The 24996-nt window shown below is 33.6% G+C and overlaps 1 protein-coding gene and 1 pseudogene across 12 annotated transcripts in view; one reads left to right on the forward strand and one right to left on the reverse strand.

Moving 5' to 3' along the window:
* The window catches only part of Heatr5a (HEAT repeat containing 5A), a 132147-nt gene that overhangs the window by 54176 nt on the left and 52975 nt on the right, over nt 1-24996 (reverse strand). For all 12 annotated transcript variants that reach the window (XM_076850162.2, XM_076850156.2, XM_076850154.2 and 9 more), the window contains exons 10-16: nt 22873-23123; nt 21525-21636; nt 15856-16008; nt 14662-14761; nt 9232-9341; nt 4135-4298; nt 3863-4038 (exon numbers count right to left, since the gene is read on the reverse strand). In XM_076850162.2, the coding sequence (XP_076706277.2) occupies nt 3863-4038; nt 4135-4298; nt 9232-9341; nt 14662-14761; nt 15856-16008; nt 21525-21636; nt 22873-23123 (1066 nt within the window). The remainder of the gene's footprint in view (nt 1-3862; nt 4039-4134; nt 4299-9231; nt 9342-14661; nt 14762-15855; nt 16009-21524; nt 21637-22872; nt 23124-24996) is intronic.
* On the forward strand, nt 5121-5338 carry LOC143395187 (small nuclear ribonucleoprotein G pseudogene; annotated as a pseudogene).

Raw genomic sequence — 24996 nt, forward strand, 5'->3', positions numbered from 1 at the left:
GGTGTGACTGGCTGAAGATGGCATATGGGTATGCTTTTATCTGACCCTAGTGTATTTCTAATAAAATTCCCCAGTTCTTAGCTAGATCTTTATCATTATGTTGAGGCCACAGGCTTAAGCAACATAGATATGGGCATTGTGCCTTTAAAAAGTCCAACTGCAAAAGTCAAAGAAAAAAGGAAGGTACTAGGCTATATATTATGTGCACTGGAAAAAGTACTATACATATCAATTCATATCATACAATAAAAATAGAAGATCACTAAGAATTGGGAAAACCATACCACTCTAATATTCACCCATGATCCTACCATCTAGAAAGAGCCACCATTAATATTTTGTCACCTTTGTTCTTATCATTTCCCCCCTTGGCATATGAAAATAATTTTTAGAAAACTGAGACGATGGGGAGGGGAGGGGGGATAGTAGGGGATAGGAAAGGTAGCAGAATACAACAGTCACTAATATGGAATTATGTAAAAATGTGAATGTGTAACCGATGTGATTCTGCAATTTGTATTTGGGGTAAAAATGGGAGTCTATAACCCACTTAAATTAAATGTATGAAAGATGATATGTCATGAGCTTTGTAATGTTTTGAACAACCAATAAAAAATAAATAAATAAAATTCTCATTGATTTCAAAAAAAGAAAAAAAAGAAAACTGAGATGATGAGGCTGAGGATGTAGCTCAGTAGTAGCATGTTTGCCACTTATCTAGCATGTGTGAGGTCCTGGGTTCAATACCCTAGGACAGCAAAAAAAAAAAAAAAAAAAAAAGAAAAAAGAAAAAAAAAGAAAGAAAAAAAGCTGAAATCTGGGATCACTTTACTGATGACCTGTTTCTTTTCTAAATATCTCCTAAACAATATTATCAGGGATTTCCCCATTTTATTAACTAATATAGTGGAACAATTTTCTGCCCATTGTTCAAGAACATATTTAAGGCATTTTGTTTAAAGGATATATTTACACCCAAATAACACTTCAGGAAGATTGTAGAGGGTAAATGTGACATCAAGGGGACAACCATACAGTCAAGTGCATAAGTTTATAAACTTAAAGATCATATTAGATCATATTATTAGATCATATCCTGTATCTCTGTTAAAATGGAAATGTATCATGTTGAAAGTAGGAAAAATATATAATGTTAGAGCTGGAGAATTTTTCATACCATATAAATTTGACTTGCATTATTTTCCTGCTCACACTCATGGGTCAAACTATAAAACAGAGTTGCTGGAGACCCAAAACTTTTTCTCCATCTTTTGCCCCCTAATCCTGACAGTCTTTTAATATGCTATTAACAAGAGTTCAGGATAAATAATGACACTAATTCCTTTAGAGACCTCAACAAAATACTCTGAATTGTCAGGAAGATGGAGAGGATTTGTTCTTAGTAATACCAACTGGTATTCCTAAGTAGTATCAAATGATAATATACAATTATCAGTTTGTAAGAAAATGATTAGATAAAAAAGTTTTAAGTCCAGGTGGAATACAAACATTTAGTTAAAGGGCACTTAGATAAAGGGCAAAAATATACACCTGAAAATGCTGATTTACTTTTTACTTCCAGAGAGGGTATATAATGGCATTTTTTTTTAAGTACTGAGAACTGCTAAACTTTTCCTCTCTCTTCACTCAAGAGTAATAGCATTTCTGGAAGCAATGCATTTACAGCAGTGGTTCTTATTCTAGGCTGCCTAAGAGAATCATCTAAGAAGTTTCTAAAAATTTCAGTGCCTACCATAGAATGTACATCATACTAATAAATCATAATCCTTAGTTTTTTGTTTTTACAGGACTGAAGATTAAACCCAGGTGCACTCAACCACTAGGCTACATCCCCATTCCTTTTTATTTATTTTTTTTTATTTTGAGACAGAGTTTCACTAAGTTGTCAAGGCTGAGCCTTGAATTTACAATCCTCCTATCTTAGCCTCCTGAGTAGCTAGGACTACAAGCCCAGCTAGAATCTTTAGTATTTTAAAAAGTTGTTTAGATGATTACAGTGGACCGCAAAACAAACCAAGGATGAAAAATTCTCACGTGAATTATTCATTTTTCTTGCAATCAGATGCAAAACATATTTAAAAATAACCGTAAACAGCTGGGCATGATGGCACATGCCTATAATCCCAGCCACCAGAAAGGCTAAATCAGGAGTATCACAAGTTCAATGCTAGTCTTGGCAACTTGGTAATACCCTGTCTCAAAATCAAAAATAAAAAAGGGCTGGGCATGTAGCTCAGTGGTAAAACATCCCTGGGTCTAAACTCCAGTACCGCAAAACAAATAAACAAAAACCACAGGCAACCCCTATTGGGTCCTCTCTCACCCTGTAGGAACTCTCTCTTTTCTTCTCATTTGAATAAATCCTACTCTTTTATGCTACACACACACACACACACAAAACAAACAAACAAAAAAATTCCACAAACAACACGTGAACAAGATCAATAACACTTTCTGTACAAAATATTAACTTCTCAACCTTTCAATATTTTAGGGCTTTAGCTTTTTTAGTGCTTTAATATTGGCAATGCAATATTAAATTTTCTTATTCAATGTTAGTAATATTAGTATTAACATTAGTATATTTATATTCTTTTTACTATTAGTAACACAATATTAAATTTTCTTATTTTTAGAATTCTATAGTCAGAAAAGAACCAACTAGCTTAAAATATAATTTCTCATAAAAAATTACTTCCAAAGTAAAAAAACAAAACAAAACAAATCAAAAAAACAGCTGCCATAAACAAATACATCTGGGATAACAGGAAATTAGAAACTTAACTTTCCTAGCCATGTATTTCTCTCCTAAGGCTCTCTAATGACACCCACTGGTGGATATTGATAATAGCTATGACCTATTTTTTGATCGGGCCAGACTATTTCCTTTAAACACTCTCCAAAGTACTGTCTACTATTTTTGTTTAGTTAGAATCCAAATAGGAAGATAGGTTTTGCTTTTATCATGTCTCAACATTTTTATTAAAACAAAATCTAACTGGATGCGGTAGTGCACGCCTGTAATCACAACAATCTGGGAGGCTGAGGCAGCAAGTTCAAAGCTATCAGTAACCTAGTGAGGCCCCATGCAACTTAGTGAGACCCTGATTCAAAAGGAATGGAAGGACAGCAGAATAAAATAGACATTACTATTGCTGTGGGTATATATGTGACTGCCTGACCAATGTGATGTGTAACTTGTACACTCAGAAAAATCAGAAATTATATCCCATATGATTCAAATGTATGATATGACAAGATCACTGTACTGTCATGTGTAACTAATTAAAACAAATAAATTTCAGTGATGTCACAAGAAAAAAAAAAAAAACATAAAAAGTACTAGGGATATAGATCAGTGACCAAGCACCCTTGGATTCAATCCCCAGTACTAAACCAACATTTTGAAACCAACCTAAATGAAGACTAATCCCTGAACCTATAAAATAGTTCTGTAAAATTTCCAAAGTATGAAAGCCTATAAGACCTTAGTCTAAGCAAAAAAAAAAAAAAAAAAAAAAAAAAAGGTAGCAATTGCTTATAAATCATTATTCTTTTGTCACTAATGACCTTTCCATTTGTATTTTCAGCTACATTATAAGCTAACTGTGGGTAAAGAACTGTATCCACAATAATACCTAGTGGTTTGGGGTATTTAATAATTCCTTATTTAGTATTAATCAAATGAAGAACCTTTATCTCACCTTCATTTGTCACTTATGAGAAAACTTCTATGTTAATAAGATCTTTTGACAACATTCTTCTTACCCACTAGTTAGTTCTCTACTACACATTCACTGAACCAGTTATATATTATGTTAGGATAAATGAAGAGATTTACCTTTGAGCTTCTCCCACATGAGCACAGACAACCCCAAAGAGCTTTGCTGCAGAGCTAATAACTGATAGTGTAGCAGGCAGGGGCTTAGGCACAGAATCTCCCTCTACATCCTTCTCATAAATAGAATAAGGGTCATATTCAAGACTTCCACAGGCACCCCCATTACCAAGCAGGAGCTAAAATGAGGATTAAAAAAAAAAAAAGAGGATTTTAAAAAATATCACTGTTCATCAGTTGAATCTATTCAAGCGTTATTAAAAAAACGGTCATACCTGTTCTTCAATAAATCTATGGTCAGTCTCTTGTAGCAAAGGACTTAATATCAAAAGATCATCCTGATGACAAAGAGGTGGAAGTAAAAATGTAGATGCAGCCACCTGAATATCAGAGGCAGTAAGGTCAGCAGCCAGTTCTTTGAGGATAGCACAGAGGTGTCCTATTGAATCACAGGGAAAAAGCAATTAGCAATAAGAATAAGCAATTAACTGGTTAGACTACAGGATAAAACAAGCCCAGATTGAGCTTTAATTCACACAATGGCCAATTTCATTATATTGTAGCCAAATATTGTATCCTGTCCTTGAAAAATGCCCTACAAATCAATGTGTGGCTGCTCACAAGGTTTTAAGAACGAATAGTGAAAAGAGAGTTTAAGATATATGCCTCATAATACTGAGTGAATACTACGATCAATTAAAAAAAAAAAAAAAAAGCATAAGCCTGGTGTGGTGGCACACATCTGTAATCCCAGAGGCTTGGGAGACTGAGACAAAAGGATTGGGAGTTCAGAGCCAGCCTCAGTAATTTAGCAAGGACCTAAGCAACTCAGTGAGACCCTGTCTCTAAATAAAATACAAAAAAGGGCTGGGGATGTGGTTCAGTGATTGAATGCCCCTACTTCAATCTCCGGTACCAATAACCAAACCAAACCAAACCAAAACAAAACAAAACAAAAAAAAAAACCCCCAACAAAGCACAAAAATAAATTTAGGCACCTAATACTCTCATTCCTTAGGCATGCAATAAATTCTGTTTGTTTTTCCTTTTCCTGTTTAAACAAAATAGATTTAGTTAGCATGGTGGTGTGTGCCTATTAGTCCCAACTACTGGTGAGGATGAGGAAGGATCATTTGAGCCTAGGAATTTGAGGCCAGGCTGAGCAACATAGCAAGTATCCTCTTAAATTTTTTTTGGAGAATTATGTTGGATTTTAAGAAGCATGGCTTGAAAGCATCTCTAAGCCTACCAAATAGACAACATGAACAAAGCTCCCGAGCTGAAAAAACTTATGGACAAGAAGTTATCATTGAAATTAAATGGTGGCAGACAAGTCTAAGGAATATTGTGGGATTTGACCCCTTTATGAAACTTGTGATAGATGAATGTATGGAGATGGCAACTAGTGGGCAACAGAACAATATTGGAATGGTGGTAATATGAGTAAATAGTATCATCATGTTATAAGCTTTGGAATGAGTATAAATAATAGCTGTTCAGCAGAGAAATCCGTGTCCCTTCTTCAAAGGGCCTGTTTAACTATGACATAAAAATCAGGTCATGTACACTTTCATATTAAATTTTTTGTTATATGAACTTTTTAATAGAAAAAAGAAGCATCGCCTGAAAACATTTATATTTAGATATGTTTTTATTATGGAAAATTTCAAACCTATTAAAAGGAGACAATAATATCATGACCCCTATCCTCCACACAGGTGGAATGATCCTGGTTCACTTATATCCCTCCTCACTAGAACACCATCCTTCATTTTATTTATTGATTGGTACTGGGGATAAGCCACATCCCCAGACCTTTTTAATTTTTGCTTTGAGACAGGGTCTTACTAAGTTATGTAGGGCCTCACTAAATGGCTGAGGCTGGCTATGAACTTCTGATCCTACTGCCTCAGCCTAAGCTGCTGGTATTATAGGTGTGCACCACTGCACCCGGCCTTCATATTATTTAGAATCAATCTTAGATAGCATATCACTTTATCCATGAATGTTTTACCATTAAAGGACATTTTATTTGAAACTATCAAAATCTCATGTTTAAAAAAAAAACACTAGAAATCAAATATCTAGTAAGTGTTCCAATTTCCAACTGTCTTATCATAAGTGCCTGTTTTTGTTTGATTCTATGTTTAAATGCAGATGTAAATAAGGTCTACACATTGCAGCTAGTTGATATTTAAATATTTATCAATTCAATATTCTCATTCTACCTGTTTTTTTTTTTTCCTCCTCACTGTGATTCATTTGAAGCAACAAAGTGTAGAACTTTCTACACTCTGGATTTTGATGATTAAAGCCCCCTGGTGCAGTTAATTTTTCATAAGGAAGTATTTCGTGATCTTTTCTAAGACACTATGCTTGTCTCTCTATATTTACATTTTGAAAAACTGGTTTATTTATCATACTTGCCCAAATTATCATCTTGAAGATGTTTTGCCCTAATTTCTGACGGATTATCATAGAAAATTTTATCTACATAGAACTTTTTTTTTTTTTTTTTTTTTTGCCAGTTTGTAACTTAAGTATTGCAGGAATGAGTAAAAACTGCCTTAGAAAAATATTTACTTTTCCAATTGTTTGAGCAATAGCATAAGGATGAAATGAGGGATAGAGTTGATTTCTACCTACTTCAGGTGACAGGATAAATCAGGAAGTGTGTAGCTATTCTAATTTTTTTTCAGAGAAGGGGTCTTATTATATATTGCTCAGGCTGACCTTAAATTCCTAGGCTCAATTCATTCTCCTGACTCAGCTTCCAGAGTAGAAGGAACTACAGGCATGTGACACCACACCTGGCATTTTTTTTCTACACCACCAGTATTAGTAATGCTAGTAACAACAAATTTTTATTAAAGACTCAAGACCCAAGTTTTCAATTAATTTAATGAAATTAATTATTTCAGTTACTATAAGTGGTATATCTACTGCTTAATTTAAGTGTTTCATATCTTGGATGACAAGGCAAAATGGTAAATTAACGTGTCAGGAAACCTTTTAAAACCTTTGTACATCATCCTCATAATAAACCTCATGTAGTCAGATCAGTACTGCTATTTTATAGATGAGGAAAGAGGAATAGAGAGTTAAAACTAAGAACTCAATTTTCATTCCACAACCTACAGAAAACTGTCATTCTGAAAAGTATTTGCTGTATAACCATGAGGAAATTACTTCAATTTCTTAAAATACTTTTCATAAAACAAAAGCAATTTTCACGTCTTGTCAGATGACTTTTAGTCATTAGAGTAACTGATATGATCAGAGTTTAAGATCAGAACTTTAAACCTGTTTTGTTACTCAGTCTTATTTTTCAAATTAATTAGGTAAATTCATTTAAAGACTACTATTTCCTCTGTGTTACAGATTTAGAAGTTGCTATAGGTTGTTACTATACTATGTAAGGTATATTATTTAAAATGACAATGAATATTTTAATGGTGCAGTTAGAACATAAGCCCCATCATATCATGAATTTAGAAAGGGTGTGGGGAAGGAAGGATAGTAGAATGAATCGGACATCATTACCCTATGTGTATATGTGATTACATAACTGGTGTGATTCTACATTACTATTGTACTTCATACATATTATACAAATATATTAAAAATAGAAAACAGGACTGGGAATGTAAATCATTAAGCATTTGCCTAGCATAGCATGAGTGAGGCCCTGAATTTGATCCTTTGTACCACACACACACAAAAAAAAAGTGAAAATTTTTTTCTTAAATTTAATATTCCTAAGGGATAGAGGGACCCTTACTACTTTTATTGTTATAATTATAAAGATGGAAAAATGGCAAGTTATTTTTAATTGAAATATAAAAATATAAATGTACATATTATTATTTTTATATTTTTAATTCATATAGATAAACATGAAAAGTATATACAATTAAAAAGACAAAGAAGGTAGATTTAGATTTTCTTTTCATAATAAGTCTTGACTTTTCCTGTTAATGAATACTCTGGACCTGATTTAAAATATATATAAATGTATACTCATTAGTTCTTAAATTCATAGTCTTTTTTCCCCCAGTATTAGAGATTGAACCCAGGGTGTTTAACCACTGAGCCACCTACCCAAACCCTATCACCCCCCGCTTTTCAAAAAAATTTTTTGAGACAGGGTCTTTCTAAGTTATTAAGGCTGGACTAGAACTTGCAATTCTCCTGTCTCAGTCTCTTGATCTGCTGGGATTATGGGCATGTGCCACTATGCCCGGCTCACAGTTAATTCTTAACTATATCTGTTAATGAACACTCTGGACCTGATTTAAAAATAATATATAGTGTATGCTTATTATTTCTTTAGGATTCCTGATTCTATTCCCAAACTCCAATTAAGAAAATATAAGTAAAAAAAAAAGTACAAAACTTCTTTTTCATTTCCCTAATTTTAGTTCTTTAAGGATAGATCTACACTATCATTCAACAGAAGATACATTGTAGATTTTGAGCTGATGTTCTTGTATTCCTAAATGTTTAAAAGAAGACTTGAGGGGAAAAAGGTCTATATTTTTCAAATGTAGCTTGAAAATAAATTTCAAAGTACTATAGTAAAAATCCAAGGGGAATTGCTTTTGCCACAATCTAACAGGTATCTAAGCTGTGGAACACAGAAATTATCTCTCAGCTTTTGTTAGATATGTAACAGGTCACTTTTATAATCAGAGGTAGCAGAGAATAAGATCAACCTACCACTAAACTGTGATTGTTTATTAGTTCTCTAGTAGGTTACTCATAAATAAAAAGGCAGGACAGCATTAGGCAAAACAACATTTTAATTTTGTCCCCTTAGTACAGAAAGAGGACTAGGAGGGAGTAGGGAAAAGAATAGGGAAGTTTTTGGAAGTCTGTCAAATAATGCTCTGTCATATACAAATAAATCACAATAAATCATATACACACAATGCACGAATTAATTCCTGGACTCCACTGATCCTCCTGCTTTAGCCTCCCAAGTAGGTAATAATACTGTGCAAAATAACAACAGAAAGGAGATTAAAGCAAGTGGATGGGGGGGGGGAGAAGAGGAGGGGAAAAAGGAGGTACTGGGGAATGACAGTGATAGAATTAAGTCATATGAATACTGCATATTCTGCATAATTCTACTATTATGTATAATTTTAATGTACCAACAAAAATAATAAATGAAAAAATAAATAGGTTTTCTAAATAATATATTTTATTTACTATAAAATGGTGAACACATGGATTAAGATTAGACTGTCTAAAATTTCTAGAAACAAGGTACTAAACAGTTGACATTTAGTTCATTTATTCAACTATTTAATTAGCAATTATTAATTTCGAGGCACAAACAATAAAAAATTTTGGTATAAGGCACATACCTTCATAGGTTTCAGGAGGTAACAAAATTAACAGTTCATAAAGCCTTTGTCTATAAACTACTGATGGTGTTTTCAAAGGATTTCCATATGTTTTTAGTATTGAAGAAAGCCTTAAAATTAAAAAAAAAAGTATTCTCTTAGGTGTGTAGGTTAGAGGTCAATGCACAAGTATTGAACAGGCTGAGATATAAACATAAATTAGCTATATATATTAATGAAAATTAGTGATGCTTTATAGTTTTTTAATAAAGCTTGATTATAAGAGGGGCTACAGTATCATGTGTGGAAATCACTTTAACTTTTCTAACATACTTAAACTATCTAGCCAGTTTCAATTTCTAAGGCCACAAGTATTAGGTCTGGAAACAGAAATTCTTACTATAAAATTTCAAAATCTACAACCTGGCAGTTGTCAAAAACAAGTCTATCATGTAAAAATGTAATCATCCAAACATACATACAAATAGGAGACACAAATTGCTAGAGAAAACCCAAGCATCTGTTGGAAATTTGATCTGAAAATAAGATCACCAATAAGAACAAATGACCAAAACCCACAAAACCATGAAACAAATTTTCTTTTAATAAAATATAAACTGAGCCAGTTTTCCTAGAAGTTTCATTCACAAATTGTTATCTTTCTACTTTCTTCTTTTACTTACATTTACTCTTCTTTATCTTCTGTTTACTACTGGTGTTAAGACATTACTTTATCAATGCACATTATTTAGCAAACATTTATTGTTGGACAACTATTCTTTGCAAGTACCAGGTCATCAACTAGAGTACTGTTTTGAACTCTTTTAGCATACAGAAATTCAATGGAGCTGCTTTTATTGTACTCCTGGACTATGTCAAACTCATTGCATAGGTGTCTATATTCTCTAAGAAATTCTGGTGATGTTTACTTATTCATATTTTCTAGGAAACTACTGTTTGCCATTTCTCCTTTTTAGAAGAAAAGAGTTATCTACTGACTTATGCTTTTCCTAAAGCCTATGTAATAGATCGTGTGTTCTTTATATAGCTAAAAATAAACCACACTGCTTCCATTTCATGTTTTCTTAAAATTTTTTTTAGTTGTAGATGGACACAATACCTTTATTTTAAAATTTATTCATTTTTATACAATGCTAAGAATCAAAACCAGTGCCTCAGATGTGCTAGGCAAGCACTCTACCCTTGAGCTAAACCCCAGTCCCCATTTCATGTTAAAATTATTTATTTGTTTATTTATTGCAGTACTGAGGAGTGGACCATGGGCCTCACACCTACTGAGCAAGTACTCTTCCTCTGAGCAACATTCCCAGATCTCTCTTTTTTATTTTTTAATTTTTATTTTGAGACAACATCTTGCTAAATTACCTAGGGTGGCCTTGAACTTACAATCCTCCTGTCTCAGCCTCCCAAATCATTGGGATTATAGGAATAAACTACCAGATCCAGTTCCAGGCTTCTTTTTAAAATATCTTTCAGCTTGGTAAATACTGTGCAAAAAACATTTATAAAACTTGGTAGAATTTTGTAGTAACAGAAATTACAATAAATCTACAGCATTTTTGTATTTCTCTAGCCAGATCAGAAGATTATAGCTAAAATATGAAAACTATTTCAACATTTTCTTTCTTTTTTTTTTTTTAAGAGTCAGGGTCTGACTATGTTGTCTAGGTTGACCTTTAATTCCTGGGCTCCACTGATCCTCCTGCTTTAGCCTCCCAAGTAGGTAGGTCTACAGATGTGCATGCCATCAATCCCAACTCAAGAAAAAAAAAAAAAAAACCTATCTAATTAGAGTCTTAAAGAAAAGTTTTAAGAGAACAGAGAGCAGGCAATATTTGAAGAGATAACAACCAGTTTTCTGAAATCTTACCATGCATGAGTCCAATAAAACATATCAAGTAGGATAAAGAAACCTACCATACACTGCCAGTTTAAAGTAGAGACTGTCAGATTCTTCTTCTTCTTCTTTTTTTTTTTTTGGTGGTAGGTACTAGGGATTGAAACCCTAGGCTCATTCATTCTTGGAAAGTGCTATACCATTGAGCTATATACCTCGTTTTTTTTTTTGAGACAATATCTTACTTAGTTGCCCAGGCTGGCCTCAAACTTCCAATCCTCCTGCCTGAGCATTCCAAATAACTGGGATTATAGGTGTGTACCATTGTGCCCAGTTTTAATTTTTAAAAAAATCCAACTCTGTAATTTTTGAGACATACCTAAACACATAGAGTCATGAGAAAAACAAACCACACATAATAATCATACAGATTAGATTATAATAAAAAAGTTTCAAGTATAATGTATAATGACAAAAATTTTAATTCATCAGAAAAAAACAACTCTAAACTCTAATATACCTGATTAATAATTTCAAAATATAAAAAAGTAAAAATAGAAATACCATTAGAAAGTGATCAATTCAGCATAATGCAGGTTTTTAATACATCACTATAAAGTACTGATAGGTTAAGCAAATATTAATGAAATAGCAAAATGGAACTTTTTGGAACCCACAGTGGCTGGGGTTATGGCTCAGCCGTAGAGCACTTGCCTAGCATGTGGGAGGTCCTGAGTTCAATCCTCGGCATCACATAAAAATAAATAAATAAATAAATAAACCAAAGGTATTCAAAAAGAAAAAAAAAGAAAGAAGGCTTAACAAAACAAAACATTTGTCACAAAGAAAGTCTCAAAAATACAGCAGGTGGGCTGTGGTTGTGGCTCACTGGTGGAACACTTGCCTAGCATGTGTGAGGCACTGGGTTCGACTGTCAGCACCACATATAAATAAATAAATAAAATACAGGTCCATCAACAATTAAATAAAAACACAGCAAGTGACATACGGATTATATTCCATTAAAAATAATTAACTACCAGACTAAAACCCAAACTAAAAATCATTCCACACACTGAGAAGTTTAAGAACATACTGCTGAACAACTCAAAGGAATTACAAAATTTAAAATACTCGAAATTGAAATAGTAGGACCCCTTCCTTCCCCTTTGCCCTATCTAAGTTTCCTCCATTTCTCCCATTACCCCACCCCCCATCCCCATTATGGATCAGAATACTTATATCAGAGAAAACATTCAGCATTTGTTTTTTGGGGATTCGCTTACTATACTTAGCATTATATTCTCGAACTCCATCCATTTACCTGCAAATGCCATGATTTTGTTTTCTTTTAATGGTGAGTAATATTCCACTGTGTATATATACCACATTTTCCCTATCTATTCATCTACTGAAGGACTTCTTTAGGTTTTCTTTTCTTTCTTTTTTTTTTGAGACAAGGTCTCACTATGAGATATCCTTGAACCAGATGTCCTTGAACTCTAGAACATTCTACAAATTAATTTTTAGTATAGGAGAATTTAGCAAGGTGGCTGCATCAATTACATTTTTAAAATGTTTTTTAATATCTTTATTTTTTTGTTGTTTTTATGTGGTGCTGAGGATCGAACCCAGTGCTTCACATGTGCAAGGCAAGTGCTCCCTAGTCTTCAATTACATTTTTATACAGCAGGAATAAACAGATTCATAGTATACATAGCATGCGTGCGTGCGCGCGCGCGCGCACACACACACACACACACACACACACACACTTATTTAAAATGCAACAAGTACGTGAATGCCTTTACAAAAGAGTTTAACAGAGGGAGTTTGGCTCCTTTTTGCTCTTTTATCCTTCTGCCACATGAGAGCACAGCATTCATCCTTCAGAGGATGCAGCAACAAGGTGCCACCTTGGAAGCAAAAACCAGGCTCTCATTAAACACCAAACCTGCTGGCGCCTTGCTTGGATTCCTAGCCTCAAGAACTATGAGAAATAATTTCTATTCTTTGTAAATTACCAAGCCTGAGGTATTTTGTTGTAGCAGCCCAAATGACTAACATGGATCTCTCTCTTTTCCTTTTTTTGGTGTTGGGGATCCAACATCCAAAGGGATGCTTTACCATTAAAGTATATCCTCCCTCCTTTAAAATTTTTATTTTGAGACAGGGTCTTGCTAAGTGACTGAAGGGGGCCTCGAACATGCAATCCTGTTTTCAGCTGCCAGAATTGCTGGTTACAGGTGTGCCACCATGCATGGCCTAACAACATAGATCTCTACCTCATTCCAAATAGAAAACTCTATTCCAGAGACAAATATAAGAAAATAAACTTTGTGCTGGGCATGGTGGCGTATGCCTGTAATCCCAGCAACTAAAGAGGCTGAGGCAGGAGGATTTCAAGTTCAAAGTCAGCCTCAGCAACTTAGCAAGACCCTGTCTCAAAATAAAAAAATAAAAATAAAAAGGCCCAGGGATGTGGTTCAGTGGTTAAGAGCCCTGGGTTAAATCCCCAGTAGTAAAAAAAAAAAGAAAGAAAAGAGAAAGAAACTTTTCAGTAAGGAAGACTTTTTAAAGATAAAAAATATTATCTAAAAAAGCAAAAGACTAATAAACTGGCATTTAAATTAAGAACACCTATTAATTAAAAATGTAGAAATTATTTTAATATTTTGATGAATAGCAAAACAACTGTTGAAAATATGAAAAAAATTCTTATAAATCAATAAAAAAGATAAATGACCTAAAAAAATTAGGTTAAAGACATGCCTATTATGCTCTGGAGTTATTAATGCTCTAGTTTAGTGGCATCTAAATATAGTCTACCAACTATTTTTGTAAATAAAGTTGTACAGGAAGACAATCACATTCATTAATTTGTGTATTTTCTATGAGTACTTCTGAACTACAATTATAGGAGTTAAGCAATTGCAACATAGACATCAAAGCTAACAAATCCCAAAATATTAACTATTTGGCCCTTTCTTAGGGAATGTTTGTAGCCCCTGCATTAATTGTTTTGAAATCACAGATGTTGATTTGATCATGCTTTATAAGCTATATCTTAAATGTATTTTTATATATAGAGAAAATATATCATTAAATACTTTTTGGACAGAATATCTCTGTACATTATATTAATTTGGAAATTATAAATGCTCATGATAAATACTGGCTTTTCTCTGTTTCCTTATTGTTTATGTATAACTCAAAAATATAAACAAACAAAAAACTGAAACTTTTAACATGCATCTGGTTCTTATGAACACAGAACAGCACTAACGAACCAATAAAATGCATACCTGAAAAGATTAACAGGCTTAATATTTAATTTCTTGTAAAATCTGCCTGTGTGAAAGGTATACTATTCACCCAAGTAATTTTCCTTCCCTTTTAATATGTATTTTTCTTTCAAGATCCTAGCCTAAAATAAAGTCACACAACTAAATGATTGCCTTCCTCTGCAAAAGAAAAATCATTCACCAACCACAGAAATTTACTTTAGTAATGTACTTAAGGTATATTACATAATCAGAGGTTAACTAAATTGCTGTTGCAAAAGTTTATCAATCTAAACAGCTGATCCTTACTGAGTTAGCAAATCCACAGCACAAGGAAGTGGTGGAAGAAGACGCTGAATTACTTCCTCAGTAAGGAGATCACCACAGTAGGAAACAAAGCTCTTGATAGCTGAAAAAGAGAACAGACTTTAACTCAGCACAGCATAAGTGACCATGAAAAGAGCACTTGATTATGGTACAGCATAAGCAATTTTATTAGCAGAATAAGAAATGTACCAAAAACAAAAATATTACTGAAATTCTAGTATAAAAAGAAATCTAGAATCTGCCACTTATTTTTTTAAAAAATATTTTTTTTTAGTTATAGATGGACACAATACCTTTATTTTATTTGTTTATGTGGTGCCTGGGATGGAACCCAGTGCCTCATGCATGCTAGGCAAGCACTCTACCACTGAGTCACAACCCCAGCTCCTAGAATCTGCCACTTCTAATCACATTCGATGATGATGATGATGAAGCTAATAATAACAACCTTCCTAGAATTACTAAAAGAGACTAATAACTAAATTGATAAAATATTGCTGTCCTAGGGTTTTACTAAGCCCTAGAGCTCAGAAGTAAAAAAAAGAAATTAGCTTAGACTAGTTCTATAGAATCATATTGACTCAAGTCATCATGTTAGGATTTCTACAGATGTCATCTGAAACAAAGAACTTTTATTGGGAGTTACTTCCTATGAGGAGAAAGTATTTTAAAGTTAGACTGAGTTTTAAGATCAAATTCAAAGTTGGGTTTTCTTTTTTAAGAATAAGATGCCATCAGACTGCTTCCTAATCTTTTAGAGGGAACCTATCCTTCCTTAGTTCAAATTTTCTGGTAGAATATTACTTTCAACAATGTCTACATATTGTCAAAGGGTACAACTTTCATATGCGTATAGACTAAATAGAAACCATGCTTTATCACTGCTAATGAAATAAAAAATCTAATATTTCTAAAAAATGGAATAAATATCTGTTTAAGAGAAAGTAATTTTGACAGTTTTCAACTAGACTGCATCTAACAAAATACACTTTAGCCTAAGAATTTAAAACTTCAAACTTGATTGCTTCATTCTTCAGTTATCATTATGAAATAATCAATTACACTCACAAAAATCGTTACAGGCAGGACTCCCCACCCTCTTACATTAAATGAAACATACAATATACATAGGGTGAAGAAAAGCCAAAAGAGTAGAAAATGCTAAACTCAACCTACCACTCAGTGCACCAGCGCGTCCTTCCAGGGTAACCTGCCAAGTAAATGAATCTCCTCGGCTCTTTTCTGTTTCTAGATCTTTAGGAGATGCTGGAAAGACACACTTCCACAACAGCAGAACTCGAGCAAGGTGATGACTGACAACTGCAGAACCTGCAATTTATTCAACTTGTCACTTATAGAAGAGGCTGCTATTTAAAACTATTAATAAACAGAAACTTCCCTTTTAAAATAAAATAAATACATTTTAATTGATTGCTGTAATACTTTGTCTTTTTTCTTATCTTTTGATTTCACATAAATTTACTACTGTATAAATTACTATCAGAAGGTGCTGGAGTACAGACAGGAAAAACAAGGAACAAATGGTAAAGTCTGGGCTCAGGTGTCAGCCCTTTCACTATTGTGTGTTCCCTTTGAGATTCAATTCATTATATGTATAAAATGAAGCTAATTTCATCTACACTGCTTGTCTACAAGAGTTTGTCAGATACAAATGATAGAATACACTTTGAAGTACATAGAATAACTAGAAAAACTATAATGTGTCACATAATTGGAAGGTACAATTGCCATGTGACAAATTACACTGGTATCCCTGATCTTCAGAATAATATTAACTTCTTAAATTTTGGGTGCTAGAGGTTGGACCCAGGGCTTTAGTGGCATGCACACTCTGAGCTACACTCCTATATTCCAATGTTAACTTCTGATAACTTCTGATAACAACTTGTTCCAGACCCCAAAACAAAAGAAAAAACAAAAAACCCAGATGTAAAGTATCTGAATAGAATTATCTCTTAAAAAATTTCACAGCAACAACTTTAATAAACTGAGGTATCATGAATACAAAAATCCAATAAGAAAAAGCAATGAATGAAAATATTATTAAGAAAAAAGAAAAAGAGGTTCTGGGCATGTGGCTTAAGCGGCAACGTGCTCACCTGGCATGCACGGGGCGCTGGGTTGGATCCTCAGCACCACATAAAAATAAAAATAAACAAAAGTTTTTGTGTCCACCAAAAACTGAAAAATAAATATTAAAAAAATTCTCTCTCTTCTCTCCCTTTCTTTCTTAAAAAAAAAAAAAATTAAAAGAAAAAAGAAAAACAGGCAGCATAAAACCCAAACCCACAGCTTTTTCCTCCAAGTAGTATTCTTTAGTAGAAAAAAGACAAAGTATTGCAGTAGTCAATTAAAATGTATTTATTTTATTTAAATTCTGGGGCTATCTTCAAATTCTCCTACAAACAAGCCCTCCTTTCTTCTTAGTTCCACATTCTGCTACCTGTAAATCTTTCTTCTTCAGTAGAATAAAATACTTAAGAACTGCACTGGAGTTTGGAGGGAGACTGACTAGGTTAATATCCTATTTCTATAAACTTATTAGTTGTGCAAACTTGAATGAGTAACTTAACTTTTCGGGGGGCCTGTTTCCTCTTCTTGAAATGGAGATAATAACAGTATCTACCATACAGGAGAGTTTCAAGGCTTATCTGTATTTACATGGGATAGTGCTTTGTTCATGTTTATATAATGTTTGACATGCAATTATTATTAAAAAATTTGCCTTATTATTATTTGGTACCAGGAATTGAACTCAATGAGCTTAACCACTCAGCTACATCCCCACACCTTTTCTATTTTTAGTTTGAGACAGGGTGTTGTTAAGTTAATTAGGGTCTTGCTAAGTTGCTGAGTCTGGCATTGAACTTGCAATCCTCCAGCCTAAGCCTCTGGAGTCACTGGGATTACAGGTGTGCATCATTATTCCTGGCTTTAAAAATCTGCCTTATTTTAAAGGGAAAGGTGAGCCAAATAAAATGAAAAAGCAGTTGCAAGAATGCAATTTAGAAGATTAAAAAAGAAATTTTCTGTTATTCTTCTGACTTGATTTTTAGGAAGAGGCACTATGCTAATCCCCATAGTAAAACATACAATACTCTTTGCTATTTTTTTTCCTTTTTTTGTGGTGCTTGGGACTGAACCCAGGGACGTGCATACACCATAGTGTAGATCTTTACCACTGAGCTATATCCCCAGCCTGCTATGTTTTTTGTTTTTGTGTTTTTTTTGAGGTAGTAGTTTAAAAAACCAAAACAACAACAACAACAACAACAAAACCAGGATTAGAGTAAAAAAAGGCAATGAAGAATAACTGACTGCAAGAGATTTGTATGTATGCATAAGAGCATATGCATGCAGGTTCACACTGATATATACAAGAGATTATAGAAATAGAAAATTCTGAAAGCAAAATTTAATCACATACCAAAAAACAAAATAAAAACAAAAAAGCATGCAGTCATTGAAAGTATCCATAGGTGAGAAAAGTTTCACATATATTTGCCATTATACCTTCCTTAAGATATCTCACTAACTTAATAGTAGACAGCATAGCACCTTTTTCTTAGAAAGGTGCTAAGATATTGTCATTTCAGACACATATGAATTAAGTTAGAAAAAAGAGTTCATAGTAATTCAAAGCTAAAACACCAAGCATTTTTCACATCAAGAATAAAACTGTATTATCACACCAAGAATAAAACTGTATCTATGAAAATATGCATGCACACTTGATGAGTTACCCACAGATAAACAAAATATGGAGATATCTGTAGGTGAATTGAAGTTGTTTTATATGGCATCAGGTAAACTGAGAAGTTTAGCAAGAAAGGTTAAAAAATGGTTGTAGTTCACATTCCATGAGTAGATTTCATGTGATTTACTTAAGTTGATGTTAATTCACAGTAGTGACTGTATTAAAAATAATGAAGAAAATTATATGTTGTGAAAGTAATGATGAAAATACAAGAACTAGTAAAACTTTAAGGGAAAAATTAATAAAACATTCAGACTATTAGCTAAAATTCATTTCCCTCAAAAAAAGAATCAAGCCTCCTTGAAGAAATGGCCAATGGCAAGCCTGGGACAGGAAATACACACTAAACCTTAGATGTCTTATCATGTCAAAACCAAGTATTATTAAAGAATACTAGGTTCATGTAAAAAGGACATGTAATTCAACTTGAAGGGGTTCCCACTGACCAAAAGATGAGAATCAAAAACAAACATGACTACAATGGATTGAAACATACAAATATAAGTAACTGAAAATTCATCAAATATTTTAATCTCTCTGTATAGTAATTATAAATATGTAATAAGATACGATGTACTGATATCTTTTTTAAAGGAAAAAGAACCTCTTGTAATCTTCCTCCAATGGAACAACAATGGTTTTAAGAGCTTTTATCAAGTTTATGGGCATTTATTGATTACTTCTCCTTTAATTCACCCCCAGCAATATGGCAGGCATGAAACACACACCAAAAAGATATATGAAACCTTGCTTACATTATACCCATCATACTGTGAAATGATATCTATGCTAGGGGCTAGTAAACATTTTCTGAAAAGGATCACAAAGTAAACATATTAGGCTTTGAGAGTCATATAGTCTTGTAATCACTCAACTCTATCACTATAGCATATAAAGGTCACAGATGATATAAAAACAAATAATGTTGTACTAAAATAAAATTGTATTTGTGGGCACTAAAATTTGACTTTCATATAATTTTCATGTATCACAAAATATTTCAATTTGCCCCCAACCATTAAAAAAATGTAAAAGTTATTCTAAGCTCACAGGTAGAATAAATTGAATAAAAACAGGTAGCAAAATAAATAAATAAAATAAGATAAAATAAAACATATGTCAAGCCAGATTTGGCCCTTGGACTGAAACTGGTATAAATCCAATAAATTTCTTTAATTATCTCAAGAATATCTTCATATTATTATTTAAAGTAGTTCTTCATTTATGATTACTTATTTTAATATAAGCTCCCTTTAGACAAAATTACTTCATATTGGGCTGAAGTTGTGGCTCAGTGGTAGAGCACTTGCACAGCATGAGGCCCTGGGTTCTATCCTTAGCACCCGCATATAAATAAATAAATAAAATAAAAGATCCATTGACAACTAAAAAATATTTTTTAAAAAAATTACTTCATATCCAGCTAGGTACAGTGGCACACACCTGTAATTCCAGAGGCTTGGGAGGCTGAGGCAAGAGGATCTTGAATTCAAAGCCAGCCTCAGCAAAAGCTAGGCACCAAGCAACTCAGAGAGACCCTGTCTCTAAATAAAATACTAAATAAAAATAGTGCCGGGGATGTGGCCAGTGGTTGAGTGCCCCTGAGTTCAATCCTCGGTACTAAAAGAAGAAAATAAAAAACAAAAAACAACTTCCTAACCAGCCAGGTGTCAAAACCATTTATAGGCCAGATCCAACCAACTATATTTCATATCCTACCACTAACTCATACAGTATAGACTTAAAGATAAGTGTGATAAAATTGTTTTATAGGTATAGGATATAAACAGTCATGACAATAAAGTAATTACTTTTTTTTTTCAATACAAGCTCTGTCATGAGCAGCTTTTTCTTTTTTCTTTAATGTAGTGCTAAGGATGAAACCCAGTGCCTCACATTTGCTAGGCAGGCACCCTACCACTGAGCCACAACTCCGCCCCCAATTGCTTATTTATTTATTTATTTATTTAGTTGTAGATGGACACAATATCTTCATTTTGCTTATTTAGTTTTCTTATGTAGTGCTGGGATTGAATCCATTGCCTCACACATAATTAGCAAGCGTTCTACCACTGAGCCACAATCCCAGATCCCAACTGCTAATTTTTACTAAATATAATTTAAATAAGCCTCACCCACCCCCTTCAATGCTGTGATATTATTGGGTATCACTAATCCTAAAAATATTAATAGTATTGGATTCATGGGCTATGGTAAGTTTTCTTGCTTATCCTTATATATAGGAAAATTTTTCTTCCTGAAGACAGATGTGAAGGACTTTTGGAAATGTTCAAGCTATTTTAAGCCTAAAAAATGACTAAGTTGGTTTGTTCTCCTTAACATTTATAAACTGATCGGAAAAGAGAGATATGTGAAGCTGGGCATGGTGGCACATGCCTGTATTCCCAGTGACCTAGGAGGCTGAAGCAAGAAGATCAAAAGTTCAAGCCATCGGACACAGTGGTATACAGCAGCTCAGGAGGCTGAGGCAGGAGTTCAAAGCTAGGCTCAGCAAAAGTGAGGCACTAAGCAACTCAGTGAGACCTTGTCTCTAAATAAAATACAAAAATACAGGGCTGGGGATGTGGCTCAGTGTGGCCTCTGATTTCAATTCTTGATAACCAAAAAAAAAGTTTAAAGCCAGCCTGGGCAACTTAGTGAGATCCTATCTCAAAATAAAAATAAAAAGGTCTGGGGATGTATCTTGGTGGTAATGTGCCCTGGATTCAATTCCCAGTACTGAAAAAAAAAATCTGAAAACATTTTTAGTGATAAAGTAAGTAAATATCTTTTTTTAATACAAGGTTGTCCAGGCTGGCCTTGAACTCCTGGGCTCAAGTGATTCTCCTGCCTTAGTGTCCACAGTGGCTGGCACTACAGGTATGTAATTAGGGTACCCGATCATAATCGCCTTCTTTAAGTGACCACTATGAGGAAAATATTTATGTGGCTATATAAATTCTAATACTTATTAAAAGCTAGTCTTATCAAATCCTATGTAAGAATTCTTTCACTTAAAAATCACAAAGTATGCCCTCATTATATAAAACTTCCATAAGACTGTTACCTAATGTCATCAGAGCAGCAATCAACAACCATCCAGCTTGTGTGCGCTGAGCTGAAAGGCGACTGTTTTGAGTAGCAGAACATAGCAAATCCTCTGCTAATGTCATAATAATCTGTTAATGTACAGAACAAGATAATTTTTAAAAAATCACTTTATAAATTAGTGAATGAATGACAGCAATTGATTGTAATCTCTTGAAAAATTAACTCTAATATATAACAACTGAAAGTGACGAAGAACTTCCACTTAGACGTGATAGAACAATGTCTCAAGAAAACTATAAAAAAACTGAAGTTCTAAAGGTTAAATGTTGGCATATTAAATATACAACATAGTAACTCTATGATGCTTTGTATAGCATATGTGACAACATTTAAGACAGTTCAATTGTAGTTGTACAAAACTTGAATTTACTTTTAGTTCTAAGAAACTATCCTCCTTGATCAGGAATTACCAGAAAAAGTTTCATTATAGGAGTCTCTCTTTTTAAAATTCTACATACCACTTTGATACCTCAATGGCTGATAAGAGTCTTCCCACAGGCAATATATTATCTTGGTTAAAAGTAGTCAAAATAGTATCATATTGAGATAAGTTTCACAAATAGAGTGGAATTTGTTAAAATGTTATGCTAGAAAAGTCAATGAAATGGGCAGTGTTATAAAGCAACAGAAAAAATAAGTTTTTTATGATTTTTGCTTATATATTAGTACAAAGGACAGGAAGCATGTAATATGTCTGAAAAAAATATCTGTTACTCTCTGGAAAAGCAGAAAGTATTCAGAGATGCAAATAAACTTTCTGAAGAGGAAGACTAGTGCATTTTAAACAACCGAACAACTTTTACTAATTTAGGGGTACATGCAGCTTATACAGTCAATGGATGGTACTCAAAAAAAGCAAGGACAATGGCATTCAAAAAAAGTAAGGTGAAACAAACCATTCTAGTCAGGACAAGTGGAAAGAAATTTCAGATACAATGAGGGGATGAGAATCTCGTCTGAATTAATGCTATCTGAGGATAAATTTAATTAAACACATGCAATGGATGATTCTTTCTTTAGCAAAATATTAGGTATTAATTCAGAAAATAACTAAAGTTCTAAGCTTAAATAACATTACTTCCCTAAGTTGTCAGCTACATTTTTTCCAAAGGCATTGGCAATAATCTACTCTTCCATTTTTCAGAACAATTATAATTATTGATAATATTTAATACTTACAGAGTGGGACAGCTAATTACTCAAAAAGTTGTCCTGCTGGCCCTCACTGAGTAATATACAAGACTTTAATGTTTTTAAGAAAAACCTGAAATGCCATCATTATATAAAGAGAATGAAATTATTACCTTGCCCTTTCCATGAGGAATTCCCAGAGGACAATGTTTCACTGCTCCCAACAGAGCTGCCACAGCAAAACTAAAGCCAGTCACAGCTTCAGGTGAAGACTTAAGTACAGTAAGGCGTTCAACGCAACGATCTAAGAGAGGCGTTAGGTAGGAAGGTAACGCCACAGCAATGCAGTGTAAACACCAAGCTGCTGCCAGTCGAACAGAAATGCTAGGATGAAGAATAACCGAAATGACACTGTCGAGAAGGCCTAGAATGACAGAACAAACAAACGATGGCTTAGGTACACAGATAAAATTCACCTAGTAATAAATTAGTCAAAAGAGGGAATGATCTGGGCACAGTGGTGCCAACCCTGTAATCTCAGCATTTTAGCAAGCTGAGTCAGGAAGAGCTCAAGTTTGAGACCAGCCTGGGGAACTTAAAAATAAAAAGGCTGGCTATCGCTCAGTGCTGGAGAGCTTGCCTAGCATGCACAAGGTCTTGGGTTCAATCCTCAGTATCACAAACAAGAAAAAAAACAATGAATGGCTATTTGGATATAAAATGCATTATTCTTATTAAAAGTCAAATAAGAATAAAAAATCATACACACACATATTTTAGACATTGATGGACATTTATTTTATTCATTTATTTATTTATTTTATTCATTACTATGCATGGCCTCACACATGCTAGGCAAACACTCTACTACTGAGCCACAACTCCGGCCCCATAAAGTTTTTTTTTTAAACCCAAGAATTACTTATGAAAACGGGATTAAATTAAGTAAGTATACAAAAGAAAAAAATTAATTTCCTAAGTTTACTTTACCTTGAGAACATTACTAAGTTGGTACAAGAAATTAAGCACATTATCTACATAATAATATACTTTTTATTCATTGTATTGTTCTTATCTGAGAACAAAATGTTAAAAATCAAGGTTTCAAAAAGAGAGAAATGAATTACAGTAGATGGGGTAGAGAGAGATGATGGGTGGGGAGGGGATGGGAGGGGGGATAGGAAGGGGATAGGAAGAGCAGCAGAATACAACAGGCACTAGTATGGCAGTATGTATAAATGTGGATGTATAACCAATGTGATCCTGCAATCTGTACACATGATAAAAATAAGAATTCATACCCCACTTGAATCAAATGTATGAAATATGATATGTCAAGATCATTGTAATGTTTTGAGCAACCAATAAAAAAAATCAAGGTTTCATTGGATCCTCAATAGGCTACTAACCCATTAAAAAGACAGTGGGGGAAAAAGTCTATTCTTTCCTTTTTTTTTAATTTTTTTTATTTTTTAGTTAATCGGCAGACACAACATCTTTGTTTTTTGTATGTGGTGCTGAGGATCGAACCCGGGCCGCACGCATGCCAGGCGAGCGCGCTACCGCCTGAGCCACATCCCCAGCCCCGAAAGTCTATTCTTGATATGATTCAAGATATACTTTCATGAAAATAAGTAAGTTTCATGTTGACTGGTACTTAAAAGTCTGGGTGCAGTGGTTCACACCTGTCATCCCAACGATGTGGGAGGCTGAGGCAGAAGGATCCCAAGTTCAAGGCCAGCCCTGTCTCAAAATAAGTAAAAAAGGCTGGGGATGTGTGGCTCAGTGCTTACCTGCCTTCAGGGTCAAATGTCTGACAATATGTGTGCCATATTTAAATAGCTTAAAAACACAAATAAAATGCACAGCCTCTTAGTCAGCAGGAAATGTGTACCATAAAGGACAAAGCCACAAAAAATATTTTTAAAAAGTAATTATAAAAAAGGAGCCAGTCACTAAAGACCACATACTATATGATTCCATTTTATAAAATGTCCTAAATAGTTTAGGTAAATTCAAAGACAGACAGAAAATTAGTGGTTATCAGAGATTGGGGGAAGGATAAATGGGAGTAACTATGAATGTATTTCTTTCTGGGGCAATGAAAACATTCTGGAATTAAGCAGTGATTAGGGGTTGTGAAACTTTGAATATACCAAAACCACACTGAAGTGTATATTTTAAAAGGGTGAACTTTGTGGTATATTAATTATATCTCAATAAAATTGTTCTAAAAAGTAATTAAATATTTTCCAAGACAGAAAGAAAATAGTTTGAAAAGACCTTTGAGGAACTGA

The sequence above is a fragment of the Callospermophilus lateralis genome, chromosome 3 (assembly GCF_048772815.1).
Source record: "Callospermophilus lateralis isolate mCalLat2 chromosome 3, mCalLat2.hap1, whole genome shotgun sequence".
Taxonomy (NCBI): Eukaryota; Metazoa; Chordata; class Mammalia; order Rodentia; family Sciuridae; genus Callospermophilus; species Callospermophilus lateralis.